Here is a 17,696-nt window from a genome sequence, read left to right as displayed (position 1 = left end):
GTTGTATAAAAAATATGAGATAATGTAAGTTGCTCTGGATAAGGGCTTCTGCTAAATACTGGAAATGGAAATGTAATTTACTAAACAATGACATATCCTGTGAGATATATATATATAAACTCCTGTGTCTGAAATCTTTCTTTACATGAACGTTAAATTAGTATCTTACAGAAAATGTCACCAAATCAGTAACTGCACTCTTTTTCTAGTCTGTTTATGTCCGGTCCTGTGTAAATTCCAACTACAGAAATACTGACGTTATAGAACAGGAGCTTTAATAAGAGCAGAAACCTGTGAATACGGTCAAAACTGCTGTTACAGTAAATTTGTCAACACCTTCTGACCAATCAGATTTGAGAATTCAACACCGCTGGGGTATAAATAATAAATGAATGGTGGCACTGTAGATATATGTGGGAAGTGGTTATGGGTGGGTGGGTGTCAGAGGGAGAGAGAGAGAGAGAGAGAGAGAGAGAGAGAGAGAGAGAGAGAGAGAGAGAGAGAGAGAGAGAGAGAGAGAGAGAGAGAGAGAGAGCGGGGAGGGGGGGATGACTGATATAAGAAACTCTCAGTGGAGAAGTTGCATCCAGATTCATCCAGATGAGACATCCCACATCTCAGCACTCCATGTGGGTGAGCATGTATACACACAGACACACACACAGAGACACACACACAGAGAGACACACAGAGACACACACAGACACAGACAGAGACACACACAGAGACACACAAAGACACACACACACACACACAGGTACTAGATTATGCATTGCATGTGGTATTAAAAAGTTTGGGTTGCGTTATCATTTTCAGAATCTTCAGACTGTCTTTGTTAATGGTTATTTGATTTGTAATGATATTTGGCTGACTGGAATTACCACGAAAGCAGCTTAATGAACACATTGATTCAAAAAGATTTATTTAGCTTCTTCTCTGATTCCTTGTCCCTGGTGAAGCCAAAGCATTGCTTTGCTTGATTGCTTTCTTATGAGTATAATAATAGCTGAGTTATTAACTTTCCAAGTGTTTCCACACACTTCACCAGCGATGGCCAGCAAATCCAGCTGTGTTATTCAGGCACCTGTATTTTGTTGAAATTCTATTTCTGTTTATTTGTAACATTTATTTACTGCTGGCGGATGTTCAATATAAGCTATATAGTGTCATAATATTAGACACAAACTTTCCATTATATTTTCTGGGACTTTGATAAATGACGAATCATTAGTCATAATAATATTCGTGCTAATCGTAATGAATTGATGAATTTGTAGACTTTTAAAACACAAAGTGTGTAGACTTTTATTCGTGCAACTGATACTCCATTTACATTAAGATAAAACAGCATTTACTTCTTTCCTTTTCAGGACCGCAATATGAAAGTATTAATCATTGCAGTCGTTCTTCTGCTCGGGTTACATAACGGAGATGCAATTCCATCGAACCGTGGGTCCTGCTTCAAAAAGCTGGTGAAGGATAGAAACTGCCATGACACTGGACTGCAGAGAATAAGACCCATCGACTCGCTACAAAATCATTACTGGGAGGGTGATGAGTGTGATGTAGTGTGTTATTGTAACCTCTTCGAGCTCCTCTGCTGCCCCAGGTAATTGCACTGCTCTGCCACTAAGTGGAGCATTTGTCGAGAGTCAGAATGGAGAGCCTATGAGTGACAGAGATGGAGTCATGCAGCTGCTGTTGAACACAGAAACCATTGTCATGACATTCCTAGTAATACGCACATGTGGAGAGAATGAAACTCTGGCATATACTTCAGGGTCACAGTACTGGATGGGCAGCAACACGTGCTGTGCTCTGAAGAGAACCTGAATAACCCACAGTGATCTTCATTAAAAAGCTTATATTCAGACTCCGAAAGAAAGAAAGAAAGAAAGAAAGAAAGAAAGAAAGAAAGAAAGAAAGAAAGAAAGAAAGAAAGAAAGACTGCAGTGTTACTCTGATTACTTCATACCAGAGATTTATGTTGTAATGGCAGTGTAATGTTTACCTGTAAGCCCCTAATGAATAACACCATTTTCTTTCTTTGCTTTATAAGAGTGCTGCAGGGATGATGAGCTTTTGTAGACCAACCTTCCAGAGGCTTCACACTGTTTCCCTCGTCAAAAAGCCAACAAGATTTTTCCATTAACTTTTGAATTATTGTAGACAATAAACTCTATAGCTTAACTACAATCTCCAGAAACTTACAAGGCTACAAACAATTACCTAACACACGGTCACATGACTTCGACATCACCGCCACTAATCTTCTGACAACACATACAACCTTTATTTAAGATCATCTCTCGTGAAAATGATCCACTTCGCTGTTTTTGTGGATGTATTTGAATAAATGAAAAGTTTGCAAATGTTTGTTATCGGGATAAACACAATAAGGCTGTAGTACATGAGTTTTCCTGTTCAGCTTGATGAAACTCGATAAAAACAAAAAAAAAACAAAAAAAATTGAAATCACGATGATGGAACCCAGTAGTGCAAAAATTAAAAGTCATTCCTGGGTTTTAAGACTCATTCCAGCTTTCTATAGCTACTAGCTAGCTAGCTAGTTTTGTTGTACTGTATAATTCCTTGGCTTTATGATGTGATCCGAAATTCTTTCCTGCGTTTATCAGTAAAAATAAAATATTTGTGTAAATTCTGCTTAAATATTTTCATTGAAGTCAATTTTCAGATTACTTTATTATTTTGCGTAATAACTAAAATTGAAAACGCTCTTGTTTTATGTTACAGGTCTGTTTTCTTCGGGTCGAAAATCTCCTTTGTGATCCCATGCAAAACGTCTGATATGCGACTTTGAGTGAACTGAATGGTTGCGACGACGACTGAAATCTCTTCAAAACCAAATGGCAAACAGCGGAATAACATTCTGTGCTAATTCTGCTATACAACATGCAATAACAAGTTATATGTACCAATTAAATATAAATCTGTCCATGGCAGGTTGACCCATTCTGGAGGTATACTCTTCATTTACTAACCATAATCTAACTCATATGACCAATCTGTTCCCTGTTCCAATCAATGTATAAATCTAATACAATAGCATATTGTTTATATTAAGATATTCTTTACGTGCCGTTTTGCCTTTATTGGGTTCAATTCTCAAATAAACTCAAACATGTAGACCTGGCAGAAATGACCAATAATTTCTACAACAGATTTAAATGGCATAACCCAGTAAAAAAATAAAAAATAAAACAGAGTGTGCTATAACTAAGGATCAGGCTATCCGATTAAGATTGGATAAATACAAAGCCTTGAAAACTTATGGTAGGATGTGATTCTTCGTCAGTTATGAGCTGGATTTGGTCTAACCTGACAAAATGTGCAGTATCAGTATGTACTGATATCAGATCAGTACAAAGAAATACAAGTTTGCAGACAACTAATTTGATGTATGTATAAGAACATCAGTAATGTGAAACATGTCTGGGGAATGATCAGATTAGAGATCAAAGATATCCATCTCTACAGATGATTTACAATCTTCCAAAGAACATAATCTTCCTGCCAGGTTTGATTAGAATTTTATATGAAACTGAAAGGACTGGGCCATGACAGAGTGCTCTTTACTGTTTATTTAAAATCTGGGACATGTATACACGATGATTAAAGAAAAAAAAATAGTATTGATGTATTTGCAAAGAAGACCTATGAATTCCATAGAAAACGAATATATTATTTAGATTAAAAAAATAGCTTTAATATATTATTCAAACAACATACAAATACATTTACTTTCCTTTTACTTTCACACACACATCGTTTTTTATATTTAGATTCCTTTTATGGATAAGGCAATCCTGCAGGTATACATTTAGTCTCTCACTATCTGTCCGAAGCTAGTATATCGTTTTTAGATGTTTACATCACTGAAAGCTTGCAGCGTCTGATCAACGTCACTCAATAAGTGTATAATAAACACTATACACTGTCATGTGTAGCACCAAAAAAGTAGCCAAATTTAAGTTTATATTAAAAAAAAGAAGAAGAAAAAGAATGAAACAAAGGTATTGTGACTCACTTCTTCAACATTTGCTCTCTTGCAGCAAACAAAATAGACAGTCAAATTGGCCAATTTGCCCCATTCATCCACACCTTTTGTGTGCTCAAAAAACTCTCAGCTGTGTGTCATTGTAAAGTAATGTGGCAACTTCAAAGTCATGAAACACCTCAAATCCCCTGTGGCCTTCCTATTGTTTAAACTTGTTGGACGGCTATTATCGTCATCAATGCCAACATCTATCCTTCTGATTGCTGGAGGGAGAAGCATGAAGTGTCTCTTTTAATCCTAGGGCTGGGGTAACAGTATTATGTTAATTGTTGCCGGGTCGATTTAGCATGTGAGAAAGTGCTTCATTGTGAAGAATCTGAATGCAAAGTACAGCAGGAGCTGGTGTTTTAGTCAAGTCTGGTTTACATTTCTTGTCTTCTCTAAGACTCATTGATACAATTTAAAGTGGCACTATTGTACTGTTCATTTATTCCAAACAAGAACTTAGCAAAATAATCCACAAACATATTCTACAATTTTTACCAGTTCTCTTGTAGTAAATTTTGAACTGTGTATTTTAGTAGCAGGATCAAAGGTGGATCGAAGGTGGATGCACACCTGAACTCAAATGAAGCCCTTCATGATCGAGTCTTATACTGTAGCACATGGCAAACATAGACCGGTTGCTCTGAAAGAGAAGTCAAGGTGTTGAAGTTAACAAAAAATAAATAAATAAATATTGTTCCAGTTGTAGAAACCAGTAATTTGAAAGGTGATATTATTATAGTAGCATATACTATACTACCTATGCTATAGATATTATATTTATAGTGAATTCACCTATACGACTGGCCCATTGACTGGTTTCCAAATCTTAAAAACAATGTCAAAGTTTAGGAACAGTAGGCAAAGTCCCTCTAATAAACAGTTAAAATAATACAGTGCACATTTAAATGACACATTTTAGTTTTACAATGGTGTATCGGAGTAAAGACAGAATGCATCAACATAAAACACATAGAGCGGGGCTTCCTGTATTGGAATCGGGAAACGGTATTATGAAGAAAGCCAAATAGGCTTTTACTCGCTTGTGTGAATCTGTCTTGAGTTCTTGTGTCTGTAGAAACTAGAAGAAACTAGAAGTGTTTGCAACCATCTGTGAGGACTTCCAGTAGAAATGGGTCAAATTACAGCAAAGACTTGCACTTACCCAACAATGTGGAGTTTGCTGCAAAGGAAGTCAGTGAAAAACAACAAGGAACAAAATCCAGATGTGAACTACAACAATATATTCATTACAGAACCTGAATGGAGTACACGTTCTTGAGTATACTTAAATTACAATTCTTTTAAAAGTAGCGTCCTAATCAAGTCTTCATATCATACAGCAGTACTAGATGTAGTTTGGAAGATAGCCAAAGTACCATAGTTTATTTATTTATTTATTTATACAAATATTTAAGCTAAACTGATGCTGATTACCATACAAGGAAGTACACTAATATACGGACGGATGCATGATTCGTACTTCCTTTATTATCAGGATCAGGAACTAATCATACATTTAATTATCATTAACTCACAGAGTTCTAATGAATAAATGATGCACTTACTTAACATTCAGGGGTTTCAACTGTGAGAGTTTTCAGGTGGAGCTAAAAAGCCTGTTTTTTTATGTGTTTATGTGTTTTACTTACTAAAACTGCCAGACACAGGAACAGCTTCTTTCCCCTGGCAATCACCCTGATCAACAACTCACCATAATTATATTCGCTGCTTCTTATCATAAGTACTGCATTATCAGGACTGTCAGTCATCAAATCATCTGTATATTACACACTACTGCTGCTGTATATTGCACAAAAAGCATAATATTGCACAATATTGTTATTTGCACTCCCACACTTTATGTACATTACTGATCATTCGTATTCTATATTCATATTTTATACTCATTCTGTCTATATTGTATCTCATCGTCTGCATTGTTTTCTTCTATAGTATAGTGTTATTTATGTCGGTACTTTTGAGAGTCACAAACTGCTGGAATCAAATTCCTTGTGTGTGTCAACACACTTGGCCAATAAATCTGATTCTGACTCTTATTAAAGTTCACAGAATGAGACTCTGTGAATCATCATTAAGAATTAGTACTTGTGTGGAGTTTTCAGTACTTTTCACCAATGGATGAATTCACTATAAGCTTCTAGTTTTGTTAGACCATGCACACACACACACATATCCATATACACCATGATATACACACAAACACATATATACCATGCATATACACACACACACACACATATATACCATGCATACACACACACACACACACACACACCCATATATACCATGCATATACATACACACATACACACACATATCCATATATACCATGCATATATACTGTATACACACACACACACATATGTGTGTGTATGGTCTAACAAAACTGAATGGGATATATTTATATCAAGTACAGCCATTTTATCATTTTATATTTAGAGGTACAAATGTAGAGTGAGATATAAACAGCTATCTGTCATCTTCGTCTCCTTGTGTCTTGTTTTCGCGCCAATAATAAACAATATGGCGGCTGTGTAAACAAAACAACAAAAACATGTGTTTCTAGTAAGACAACTCGTTAAGCCAGACAACCATTTAACCATTTTCTTTTTAAACTTCAAGGCTTAACCAGATACATGTTGATTTCTCAGATCGATATAATTTATTTTTATTCTGTCTTTCTTTCTACGTGCTTAAGAACCAAACACTACTAACTTCAACTACAACGACTAGATCTATATATAACATTTAACGTAACCGCCATACAGTTTAAAATCCATCCTCAGCCAATAGTAAAGCACAACGTCATGGGGCGGTCGTATCCTAAATCACATCATCCTCAGTGTCGAAGTGCACTAGTTAGGGTCTAATCCTCAATGTCACGGAATGCAGTGCGTATCGAATGTCAGCTCTTTTTGGAACACAGCCTGGGTGTTAACCGTTTATTCTCTCAGGGGTGCGAAGGATACGTGTTGTTGCGCCTAACAGCCAATCAGAAACGAAGCGTTGTATTTTCGAATAGCCTCCAGCCAATCAGATTAAAGCTTTGAAGGAGGAGCCGTTGTGGCACTGTGATCAAGTTTGTACGCCCTGCACTACATACAAAACAGCACCTGAGAGAAGTTCTGCTTGTACTGAACTGAGTGAATATTCAACACGTACAGGTAAGTTTCGTCCTCCGTGTTTAAAAACAAAAAAAAAAACAACACGTTACTGAAATCAGGTACGTGTTTAGTATTACTTTCTAACAGTTTTATATCTATATTTATATATATCTATTTATTCACGTATTGTTTTTTTTTTAAAAAGTATCCAGACCTGCGTGTTTAATTCGTAAAATAAAAATAACACCAATAATAATAAGTGCCGTAGAGTTAAATCGCCCGGTTTGACTTTATTTATGTAGATTAGTGAGCGCGCGCACGCCACGCAGAGGACTGAGGTAAAGTGTTAGCATGTTGCTAACGAAAGTCGCGCCAAAGTCAAGCTCGCAGTTTGAAAACTTCGCGTAATGTCAATTATCGCAGTGTCGTTTTGCAGCACGGACTTTAATATAAAACAAAGTCTGAAACAAAGCCGTGTAATGTTTTCCGACAGACCGTAGAGTCTCTCGTCAGCAGTTTAGGCGGGAAATAAAATGGAGGGCTGTTTATTGTTCTGAGCAGGAACTCGATCGGATTAAACCGGTTCAGACCTGCGCACAGTGACGTCACCACACCGAGTTGTTTTGAACGCTTGCTTTGTTTGTTTAGCGAAATTTCAACGCCATTTATTTACTTGGTTTTTTTTTATTATTTATTTACTTATTTATTTACTTGCTCGTTTCAGACTTTGAAAAGTTATGGGGAAAGATCCTAATAAGCCGAGAGGGAAGACTTCGTCCTACGCCTTCTTTGTGCAGACATGTCGGGAAGAGCACAAGAAGAAGCACCCGGACACGTCGGTCAACTTCTCGGAGTTCTCCAAGAAATGCGCCGAGAGATGGAAGGTGAGGAGTTTTAAGTCGAAGTAGATTAAAGTGCAGTCGTTGTGGCATCACGCAAGAGTTTGCGTAGCGCTCAAGAGGACTTTTTAAATAAAGATATCGAGGTCATGTTTTTGTTTTTAATTCCTGATCGGATCTTTTGACTAGTTTTGCTCCCTGGGCGCCACCTAGTGGTCTTGTTTGGAATAAACAGGATTTGCAAAAACAAAAATGGAGGAAATGTTTCATAAGATTTGTTTTGTTGTTTCTTCCCTTCCATTAGACCATGTCTCCTAAGGAGAAATCCAAATTCGAGGATCTGGCCAAAAACGACAAGGTACGTTACGACCGGGAAATGAAAAACTACGTGCCACCTAAAGGCGCCGTGAAAGGCGGCAAGAAGAAGAAGGACCCGAACGCACCCAAGAGGCCACCGTACGTTTATAACGTTCTATTCGTATCCCGTACATGACGGTTCGTCTTGTTCAACAAAAAGTGTAGCCCGTGTTACTCAAAACGTCTCTTGTACGTTCTTTGCAGATCTGCCTTCTTTGTGTTCTGCTCCGATCACCGACCAAAGGTGAAGAGCGAGTACCCGGGGATCTCTATTGGCGATGTGGCAAAGAAGCTGGGCGAGCAGTGGTCCAAGCTGACGGCCAAGGATAAAGCTCCGTACGAGCAGAAGGCTGTGAAGCTGAAGGAGAAATACGAGAAGGTTAGGTTAAAATAAATAGTTTGCTTTTGTACAGATCGTTATGCTGCACATGTTCCTGACGTGATGTATCTCTCTGAATTCCAGGATGTTGCCGCATACCGCGCCAAAGGAGCAAAGGCAGACGGTGCGAAGAAAGGCGGACCAGGGCGGCCAGCCAGCAAGAAGGCAGAAACAGATGATGAAGACGACGATGATGACGACTTGGATGACGACGACGACGACTTGGACGACGACGACGATGATGACGAATAAATTTATCAGGAATTTTGTGCTGACTTGTTTGCAATGTGAAACAGCGTTTTTCTTTTTTTAATACAATTTTTTTTTTTCAAAACATGTACAGAGATGTGTATAGATTAAATACATTCAGGTCATGTACTGTTTTGTACATTTAGCAGCCAGTTTTGTTAAGCACTGCCTTTTTTTTTTGTCTCGAGCTGTGGTTTCTCTCTCGTCTTTATGAAATTTTGTTTCCACTGGCATTGTAAGGAAAAAAGAGGAACACGGATGTGTAGTTTAATCCTCAAAACAATTTTTAGACGTTAAGCTTTTGAAATATTGTGTAGACGTTTTTTTTTATAATAAAAATTTTGTATATTATGATCAGATGGGTTTTTTTTTTGTTTTTACTGATTTTGGGTGTAAAACTCATAACCATGGCGCACTGTGATTTAATAGTGCTTCAGAGTGGAGGTTTAAGTCAGTAGGTTGTCCAAAATACAAGCCCTGCTAATGCGTGTCGATCAGACCACACCTTCCTGAATTAAGCTAATGCCGGATGCTCTAATCTGTCTCAAGTTCTTAACCATGTGAGGTGGATATGGATCAGTGTCATTAGTTTAATGTTCTTGCTGTGAACCTCGAGGACGTTTTCTTCTGCAGTTTTTTCTACTCTCAAACTTGGCATCAAGGTTGAACCTTTTTGTTCTTTACCCCAATTCCGCTTTCACTATCCCTACTGTATACGTGACAGAAATAAAGACTTTGTTTTAATTTAATACAGATTAGTTCAAACTGGTGTGCATGAAATACAAAAACGTGCATGACCAGGGTTGTGAATGCTGAGGTTTAGTAGTTAGCACTTTGCTTTTCACCTCCAGAGTTACAGGGGATTGAGTCCAGACTCTGTATGTATGCATATTCTCCTAGTGTTTCAGGGGTTTATGCTGGATACTCAGGGTTGGAGTGTATGTGATTGTGTTGGTCCATGGGCTGGTACTCTATCCAGGGTGTCGTCCTTTGCGCACCTTTGGATAGACTCCACGGTCTCTGTGTAAGATAAGTGCTACAGATGATGGATAGATGGATGGACAACTCTAATGATTGGAAAAAAAAAAAAGCTATGACTTTATTCTATCTGCATCAACAACGACGTCTATCCAAGGTTAAAAACAGAAATATAGTTTTTCCTTCAGGCTCTTGAAAGAAAAACAATTTCGGACATTTAACTTTGCTGTGACCTTAAATCTATTTGGATTATTTCCAAAAAAATGTAACCATTGTAGACAGAGAACCTGAAAACAATACCTTGGTCACGTAGCAGGGAAGGCGTAACAGAATATTTGGCTCTAAAAATTGATTTAAATCATTTGTCGAGTATTTATATTGTTGAAAGTTCCTGTTTTGTTCAATTCCTGAAAATAGTTCAAGAATCCCAGAGATAGACAATGTTTATTTCTTCACTGGAAGGGGACGACTACTGAATGTTGAATATTTGGATTGGATAATATATGATGGATTGCCCTCAGCAGGTGTGTACGGTGCTTCTGAAGCTGTAGGAGAAACCTTCAGAGAGATTACATACATTTGTACACCATATGTCCAAATGTTTGTGGACACCTGACCGTCAAACCCACCTGTGGGCCTTCCATGAAGACATGGTGTGGAGGTTAAGGTTTGAGTGGATAAAGCCCTGCATAAAGCCCTGACTCTGACTCAACCCCACTGAACACCTTTGGGATGAACCCCCACATCAGACATCAATACCTGACAGCAAAGAGGGATCGAATCTATAAATCATACACATGGGTATCACGGTCAGGTGTCCATGTGTAGATCTGGTTTAATATGGTACATTCTGTTTGATTTTTCATGTTAATCTGAAATAAAAAAAAAACATACATAGTAAGTTTTATTTAAACATCTCTGTACTCCTTTATTCACTATGTAAAAGTGCTCTTAGTGTAAACTGATGTAGAGGAGGGTGACCTGGGCTCCATAACTGACGTTAATTAGCTTTTTTTTTTAATTTCCGTATGTGTGTTAAATATTTAGACTGGAAACACTGGCTCATTAAGCTTTCATTAAAAAAAAGTCCATTCCAATAACAAACTGGTATCTATTTACACGAGTGATTAAAAAGGTTCAATTTATTCTCTTGAGAAAACAGTGCTGATCATTTTACAAGTTAGATATTTACACCTTCATTCCGAGGTCCACTGCATCTCAAAATGTTAACTTAGAAATGCTCGTATTTACATTGTACAAAAAATAGCATACATGGTGTATTTTTTCTCTCATGCCTTTCACCAACAGTGCTTATCCAGTGATTTTCTTAAATTTAAAGCAAAAGATTTCACTTACATTATTATTATTATTATTATTATTATTATTAAACAGATCTATTTCCAAGCAGACATCGAAGCAATATTTAAAAATAATAATAAATAAATATATCCCATTATTCTCACGATTACCCTCTGCCTTGTAAGCCCTTTGTGTATATGTCTATAATTTCTCCCTTAAAATGAAAACAAAAAACAAATCTGATTTAAAGTTGTGCCAAAAAGCAGAATATTAAATTTCTCATAAAACTGGAGTTCTCTGGAAGAGAAAATAAATAAAAAAATGCCCAGTGTCAGGTTAAACAATATTCTCGCTAGATCTGAATGAAGAATTAAAAACAGCGGCGTTAGATCACTAGTCATCGTGTGTGTGTGTCTTCATGAACCGCAGATGACTGAACACCTGTAAACATCATCCACCATAAAGTCAAATATTTACATATAAAAATAAAGATGGCAATATCAGAACATGGCCTCATTACATTACTGGAGATGACAAACATCTGAAAGGTTCAGCTGTGTTTTACACCTTTAACCCCTGGTGCAGGAGAAGCTCGGTGAGATTCAACGTCCTCGCCTTCACACGGCCACGATATTGTTCATTTCCCATTTCTGAGTGCTCTTGTTGTGGTCGCATTCAGAGATGAAGACCGTGTGCAAGACGTCCGAGCGGTCTAAGCATTTTCCTGTGGGTGTGTGTGTAAAACGGTGCAGATCCTGAAAGGTGAAGCCACAAAAATAATAAATAAATAAATTAATAAAAAATATATAGTTAGTGCAAAGCCTTTAGGTTCCAAGTAGGTGTTTTTATTTGAAACAGAATGGTTCAGTCCAACCTTTACATTTATTTAATTTCCTCATGACCCGACAGATATGAGCCTAGTGTGGCTACAAAGCTTCACCGTTTCTCTCTTAAAAGTGTGTCTAAATCTTTAAATTCTTGCTGTAACAACTAGCGACTTGGATGAATAATGATACTGTTGTAAACTGATCATAATTAATATGTATCATCATCATAATAATAAAAAAATAACAGTGATCTGTAAATCATTTAACGGATCTGGTTGTACTTTTACACTTGGCCTTATCTACGTCAGCTCGATGAGCAACGTCGGATATATAAACAGATCAGATGCTACTGAATCATATCGCAGCAGGTTCAGAGATTTATGTAAGCGCCGGATTTTGTAGTATTTGTCTAAGCCTGAGCTTTACACTCTGAGTATATACATGTTAAAGTATTAAGGGTAATTTCATCAACACAAACATCACTTCCTGGTTTACGTCCAATTCATGCACTTGCTCTGGTCTTTTGCCCTGTTTTCTCTGTAACGTGCCACAGAGCCATTTAGACAGAAGCTCCACGTGCCGGACTCACCTTAAAGTACCTCCACTCTGCGTACTCCTTCAGGTTGCAGTGTGTGATCATGACGGTGGTCTCCGTGCCCTTGGTCAGGCACTGGTCGTACTGCATCAGCTGATTCGCTTCGTTTAATCGGAACAGCTGGAACATAAAGTGAGGCGGTGGATTTACAGAAGACCGGGCCGGGTGAAGCTCACGGATTAACGTGGAAATCATTTGGAGTGGGATTTACTGACAGTATAAACTTCCTGTTAATCATTTCCTATATACAGGTGCATCTCAATAAATCAGAAAGTCATGGAAAGGTTCATTTATTTCAGTAACTCAAATAGTGAAACTCGTGTATTATATAAATTCAGTCCACACAGACTGAAGTAGTTAAGAAAGACAATCAGTGACACCCTTCACAAGGAGGGTAAGTCTCAAACATTCATTGCCAGAGAAGCTGTTCACAGAGTGCTGTACCCGAGCATGTTAACAGAACGTTGAGTGGAAGGAAAAGACGGACAACCAACCGAGAGAACCGCAGCCTTGAGAGGCTTGTCGAGCAAAATCCATTCAATAATTTGCGTGAACTTCACAAGGAATGGACTGAGGAAAGGAATTTGGCTACAGCTGTCGTATTCCTCTTGTTAAGCCACTTCCTGAACCACAGACAACGTCAGAGGTGTCTTTAAATCTTATAACCGTACGAGAAAGTCGACTAATTTATCGTGTTCTGATTTATTACAACTCATAGTGTGTTACAGATGTGTTACAGATGTGTTACAGATGTGTTACAGATGTGTTACAGATGTGCCCTGTTATGAAGCATTAATATCATCACCGCTAATTATGTCGCTTTGTAGAAGCCAATATTCTGTTTTCTTATTTAAGCTTAGACAAAAATTTATCAAGAGTAACTCCTCCTGGGGCTTTTGAGCCACATGCACCAAATTCAGATATGTTGTAGTCCCTGGTCTGAAGTTTGTTGCTATTCTAAGCAATCCGAGTACCAGTACTTCAGGTACCGGGTCTCAAAGTGGCCTTTTTTCCCCATAGACTCCCATTATAAACTTTGGAGGTTTATAACTCGGCAAGCTTTCGAACTATCTACACCAAACTTGGCCAGCTCCTTTAGGGTGAGACTCTGAACAAAGGTTTAAACTGGTGTACCGACTGGCCTTTCGATTGTCCCACAGCCCCGCCCCCAAAATATGCAAAATCAAAAAACTTTTTACAACATGGACATGTGACATATCAAAACACTCAGAACAATGAGGGGAACTTCCTCAGGAGTATTCGAATGACGTCACATGCTCGTCTCCACTTGCCTCCAAATGTTTTGGCACCCTATCTTTCTGTCCACTTGCCTCCAAAAGTAACACTGACCCTTATGTCCACTCGCCTCCAAAAAGCACTGGCCTTTGCGAATACTTGCCTCGTCAAAGCCAACATCAAAGTTTGTCACGACAAACAAAAGCGTTGCTTTGTCGTTTTATGTAACATACATTAGAGCGACAGTGTATATTTTGTTCCCTCACTTTTCCCCCCTCTATCAACATTAATAAAACAAAACAGGTAAAGTTTTTTTGAGGTAAAGTTACAGTACAGCTCCGACTGATGAAAAGCTTTGACACTGGAAACTCAGTAAACAAATATCTCCTTACAGAAAACTTCACCAACATCATCAACAGTATCAGACTTTTTATCCTAATGTGATTCTTAATTCTAAACAGTACATTTTTAGTTTTAGATCATCTAAAGTCCTGCAAATTAGCTGTTACTATGGAAACTAGAAAGGCAACGCAAAAGCAATCGACACCTTCTGAACCGCCCAAACTGATAAAATCAGCGCGATGACATTTCACTAAAACTACTTTGCTTTGTAGAATAATTTAAAAGCTGACTGTCAGGATGTTTACATCTGTGAATAAATCCAGGTTAAGTCTCACCTGATTCCCTCCCATCCTGTGACACGGTCCGATCTCCACATTTCCTCCGTTGGTGTGTCCCATGCTGTCGATGCAGTAACTCGAATCAAATCCACGGATCTGCAAACAGAGCAGCGGATACTGTTACACTTCTACTCCAACTCAATCAGCACCCTTCATACACGAACTCGGCTCCGCCCGCTTCAGCCTACGCCACAAACTGGTATCATTTGAATCTGCTAAAAAAAAAAAAAAAAAAAGAAAAAAGAAAGGTGAGAGCTGCGCACCTCACCCCACTCCACGTTTTTGGGAGGCAGTGGGTAATAGGTGGGGATGTCGTAGGCGATCTCCTCCATGAACCACTTAAAGCTCTTGCAGCGATGCTCTTCCCTGAACTTCTTCAGAGGGCTGATGTCTCCGTAAGCCAGGGTGAGCGTCTCGGGTCGGCTGGCGTAGAAATAATCCTTATATTCGTCCCACCACACCTCCACCACCCGCACGTAGTTCTGCACAGTAAGAATAATAGTAATAAAAAAGATACATGGAAAAAATACAGACATGTTTAGCATCAGAGTCTCAAACAGACTGCGCTTTCTGACGCAAAGCAACCAGGTCTAAGAGTCGTAGCTCCATCAGGATCAGATTTAAAATGAAACTTTTACTGTTATTTCACACGTATGGATAATGTTACACAACTAAACGCTTAAAAGGAACACGATGTACTGTACATTGTCTTTCCATCACTGCTAATATGCAAGATGTATTAATTAGTGCATACTCAAAGACGTGTACGTGTAATAGAATCGGTGCAAGACTATTGTGAAAGGTTATCTGTAATACAAAACCCACCTTCAGCGTGGGGGAGGAGCCGACATGAGCAGGGGGCGGGTTTCCGGCCCATCCGTGTAGACGGTAGATGTGTCCCACACGAGAGCAGGGAGTAAACAGCAGCTGTCCTCCACACTGCCAGATCTATACATAACACACACACACACACACACACAAAAAACAGAAAATAATACGTACCGCTCGGATGTAATCTCAGCAGTGAGCGACAGGAATAAAAATTACCTTGTAAGATATCTCGAAATTCTCTCCACCCCAAATCTGTAGACCAGGATCATAGAGGCCCAGCTCGAAGAAGAAATCTCGTTCGATAGCAAAGAGCCCACCAGCCATTGCAGGAGACCTTACACACACCCACACACACACATGTGGTTAACCTCATACACTATGTAAAAACCCTAAAGCAGGAGTCACAGTGTCTGTTTTTTTTAGTCTGTTTCGGTTTCATCACCTAACACCACGAAGACACGTTTTACACCAGATGTGCTAAGCGTTACACTGCAAGTTAATAATCTCCAGGTTTTAGGCTCACAGACATTTAAAATATAATATTCGTGTATATATTGGGAGTCTAGGACAATACTGTGCTTTACACTGGAGCAGTGAGCATTCAAACCTGTTAGAAAAGTTCTTCCAGTTTTCCAGAGAAGTGGAAATTCCAGGCTGATATTAATTTGGTAGAGAATACAGGCACTAAAGTTCACCGATTATCACGAGACAAGACAGAAACCACGTGTAAAGATGCCACGTGTATGATGTTGAAAGCTGTTGTGATGTACAGCATTCGCAGTGTCTTACGTGGTGTAAAATGAGCTTTAAGTGCTTCTGTGACACAAAAACTGAATCTCCTGGGAGACACTGCTAGGACTCGACATGGTGCACTGGTGCATCACACACAAATCAAACAGCTGCTGTTTAAAACACACGTTAAGACAATGAACTTACCGCTCATGGAAATTTAAATTTGCCTTTCAAAATTTCAGGTCAGTCTGTTTTTCCTGGACCGGGTTATACGTGTGGCTAGAAAGCTACGGCAGCCTCGTTTACAGAGAGAATGGCTAAGACAACACCAACATGGGTCTGGTTTGGTTTCATTCCATAGAGCCACAGAGTGAGATTTATTTCCATTGGGATGTTAGTGTCATATCTTCCAGACAGAAAATAATGCATACTTTGTTGAACAAGCAGCAAAGCGCTGTGTAATTTACACATAATGTGTTATACATAACGTATGTATGTGGGATGTGGAAGCCTAGCGGTTAAGGTGCTGGAATACCATTCGGAAGGTTGTGAGTTCGATTCCTACGTCCACCAGGTTGCCACTGCTGGGCCCCTGAGCAAGGCCCTTAACCCTCAATTGCTCAGTTGTATAAAAAAATGCAATAAAAATGTAAGTCGCTCTGCAAAAACGGCACCTCATAAAAACACCAAGAAATAAAAGGTTTTACTGTCTGGAAAATACCACACACTTGTGTAGATGTTATAAAAGTCTGTAAACACCGTGTCAGAGAAATGGTTTGTGGAAAAGCCTCAAGAAACCTACAGATGTCCTTCATACATTACAATATACTACACAACATTTTGCACTAGTCACTTGTTCTTTGTGTAAAAGGATCGATGAGGTATAAAAGGTTTTATTGTATAAAATGGTTTCCGACGACAATTAAACGTTCGACGGATAATTCTGCATAATTCTAAAGCGGTTTGTTATTCCAGCTTCCAAAGTGACCAAACTGTGAAACTCCAGAAATTTGCAGATGATACGACTCTCATCGGTCTCATCCAAGCCATCCAGGAGGTGAAGCGGCTGGTGCTACGATGCAGTCAGAACAGTCTAGAGCTAAACACCTTCAAAACCGTGGAGATGATAGTGGACTTCAGTGGACCAAGACCTGAAATGGGAGTGCAACATAAATGCCATCATCAAAAAGGCCCAGCAGAGGATGTACTTTCTAGGTCAATTAAGGAAGTACGGTCTGCCACAGGAGCTGTTGATGCTCTACACTACTCTGTAGTCATTGAATCTGTCCTGTGCACATACATCCATCACCATCTGGTTTGGAGCAGCAACTAAACAGGACAGGAACAGACTGCAACGCACAGTAAAAACAGCAGAAAAAATAATTGGCGCCCCCCTGCCCACTCCCCAGGACCTGTACGACACAAGAACCAGAAACCGGGCAGGAAAACCGGGCACTGACCCCTCGCACCCTGGACACAACCTCGTTCAGCTCATCCCTTCTG

At 38.9% G+C, this 17,696-nt stretch overlaps 3 protein-coding genes across 6 annotated transcripts in view; 2 read left to right on the top strand and 1 right to left on the bottom strand.

Moving 5' to 3' along the window:
- Positions 1-502: 502 nt before the first annotated feature.
- Positions 503-3,047, top strand: LOC132846749 (scrapie-responsive protein 1-like). 2 transcript variants are annotated; one of them, XM_060871464.1, is made up of 3 exons: positions 503-629; positions 1,371-1,609; positions 2,755-3,047. In XM_060871464.1, exons 1-3 carry the CDS (start codon positions 549-551, stop codon positions 2,819-2,821), a joined length of 387 nt encoding a protein of 128 aa, XP_060727447.1. In that variant the 5' UTR covers positions 503-548; the 3' UTR covers positions 2,822-3,047. The 2 variants fall into 2 exon arrangements, with proteins under 2 accessions (XP_060727447.1, XP_060727448.1); XM_060871465.1 differs by having other exon boundaries at positions 586-633.
- A 4,050-nt stretch (positions 3,048-7,097) lies between these two features.
- hmgb2a (high mobility group box 2a) lies at positions 7,098-9,372 on the top strand. Of its 2 annotated transcripts, none has more exons than XM_060873183.1 (5): positions 7,098-7,251; positions 7,916-8,075; positions 8,335-8,486; positions 8,592-8,766; positions 8,851-9,372. In XM_060873183.1, exons 2-5 carry the CDS (start codon positions 7,929-7,931, stop codon positions 9,016-9,018), a joined length of 642 nt encoding a protein of 213 aa, XP_060729166.1. In that variant the 5' UTR covers positions 7,098-7,251; positions 7,916-7,928; the 3' UTR covers positions 9,019-9,372. The 2 variants fall into 2 exon arrangements, with proteins under 2 accessions (XP_060729166.1, XP_060729167.1); XM_060873184.1 differs by having other exon boundaries at positions 7,176-7,310.
- Positions 9,373-11,117: 1,745 nt separating this feature from the next.
- Positions 11,118-17,696, bottom strand: part of galnt7 (UDP-N-acetyl-alpha-D-galactosamine: polypeptide N-acetylgalactosaminyltransferase 7) — a 29,920-nt gene continuing 23,341 nt past the window's right edge. For both annotated transcript variants that reach the window (XM_060873182.1, XM_060873181.1), the window contains exons 7-12: positions 15,678-15,795; positions 15,456-15,578; positions 14,894-15,112; positions 14,628-14,726; positions 12,709-12,834; positions 11,118-12,047 (exon numbers count right to left, since the gene is read on the bottom strand). In XM_060873182.1, the coding sequence (XP_060729165.1) occupies positions 11,910-12,047; positions 12,709-12,834; positions 14,628-14,726; positions 14,894-15,112; positions 15,456-15,578; positions 15,678-15,795 (823 nt within the window). In that variant the 3' untranslated portion in view covers positions 11,118-11,909. The remainder of the gene's footprint in view (positions 12,048-12,708; positions 12,835-14,627; positions 14,727-14,893; positions 15,113-15,455; positions 15,579-15,677; positions 15,796-17,696) is intronic.

The sequence above is a fragment of the Tachysurus vachellii genome, chromosome 6 (genome assembly GCF_030014155.1).
Source record: "Tachysurus vachellii isolate PV-2020 chromosome 6, HZAU_Pvac_v1, whole genome shotgun sequence".
Lineage (NCBI taxonomy): Eukaryota > Metazoa > Chordata > Actinopteri > Siluriformes > Bagridae > Tachysurus > Tachysurus vachellii.
Note: the sequence above shows the minus strand (reverse complement) of the source record. Positions and strands in the feature narration are given on the sequence as shown.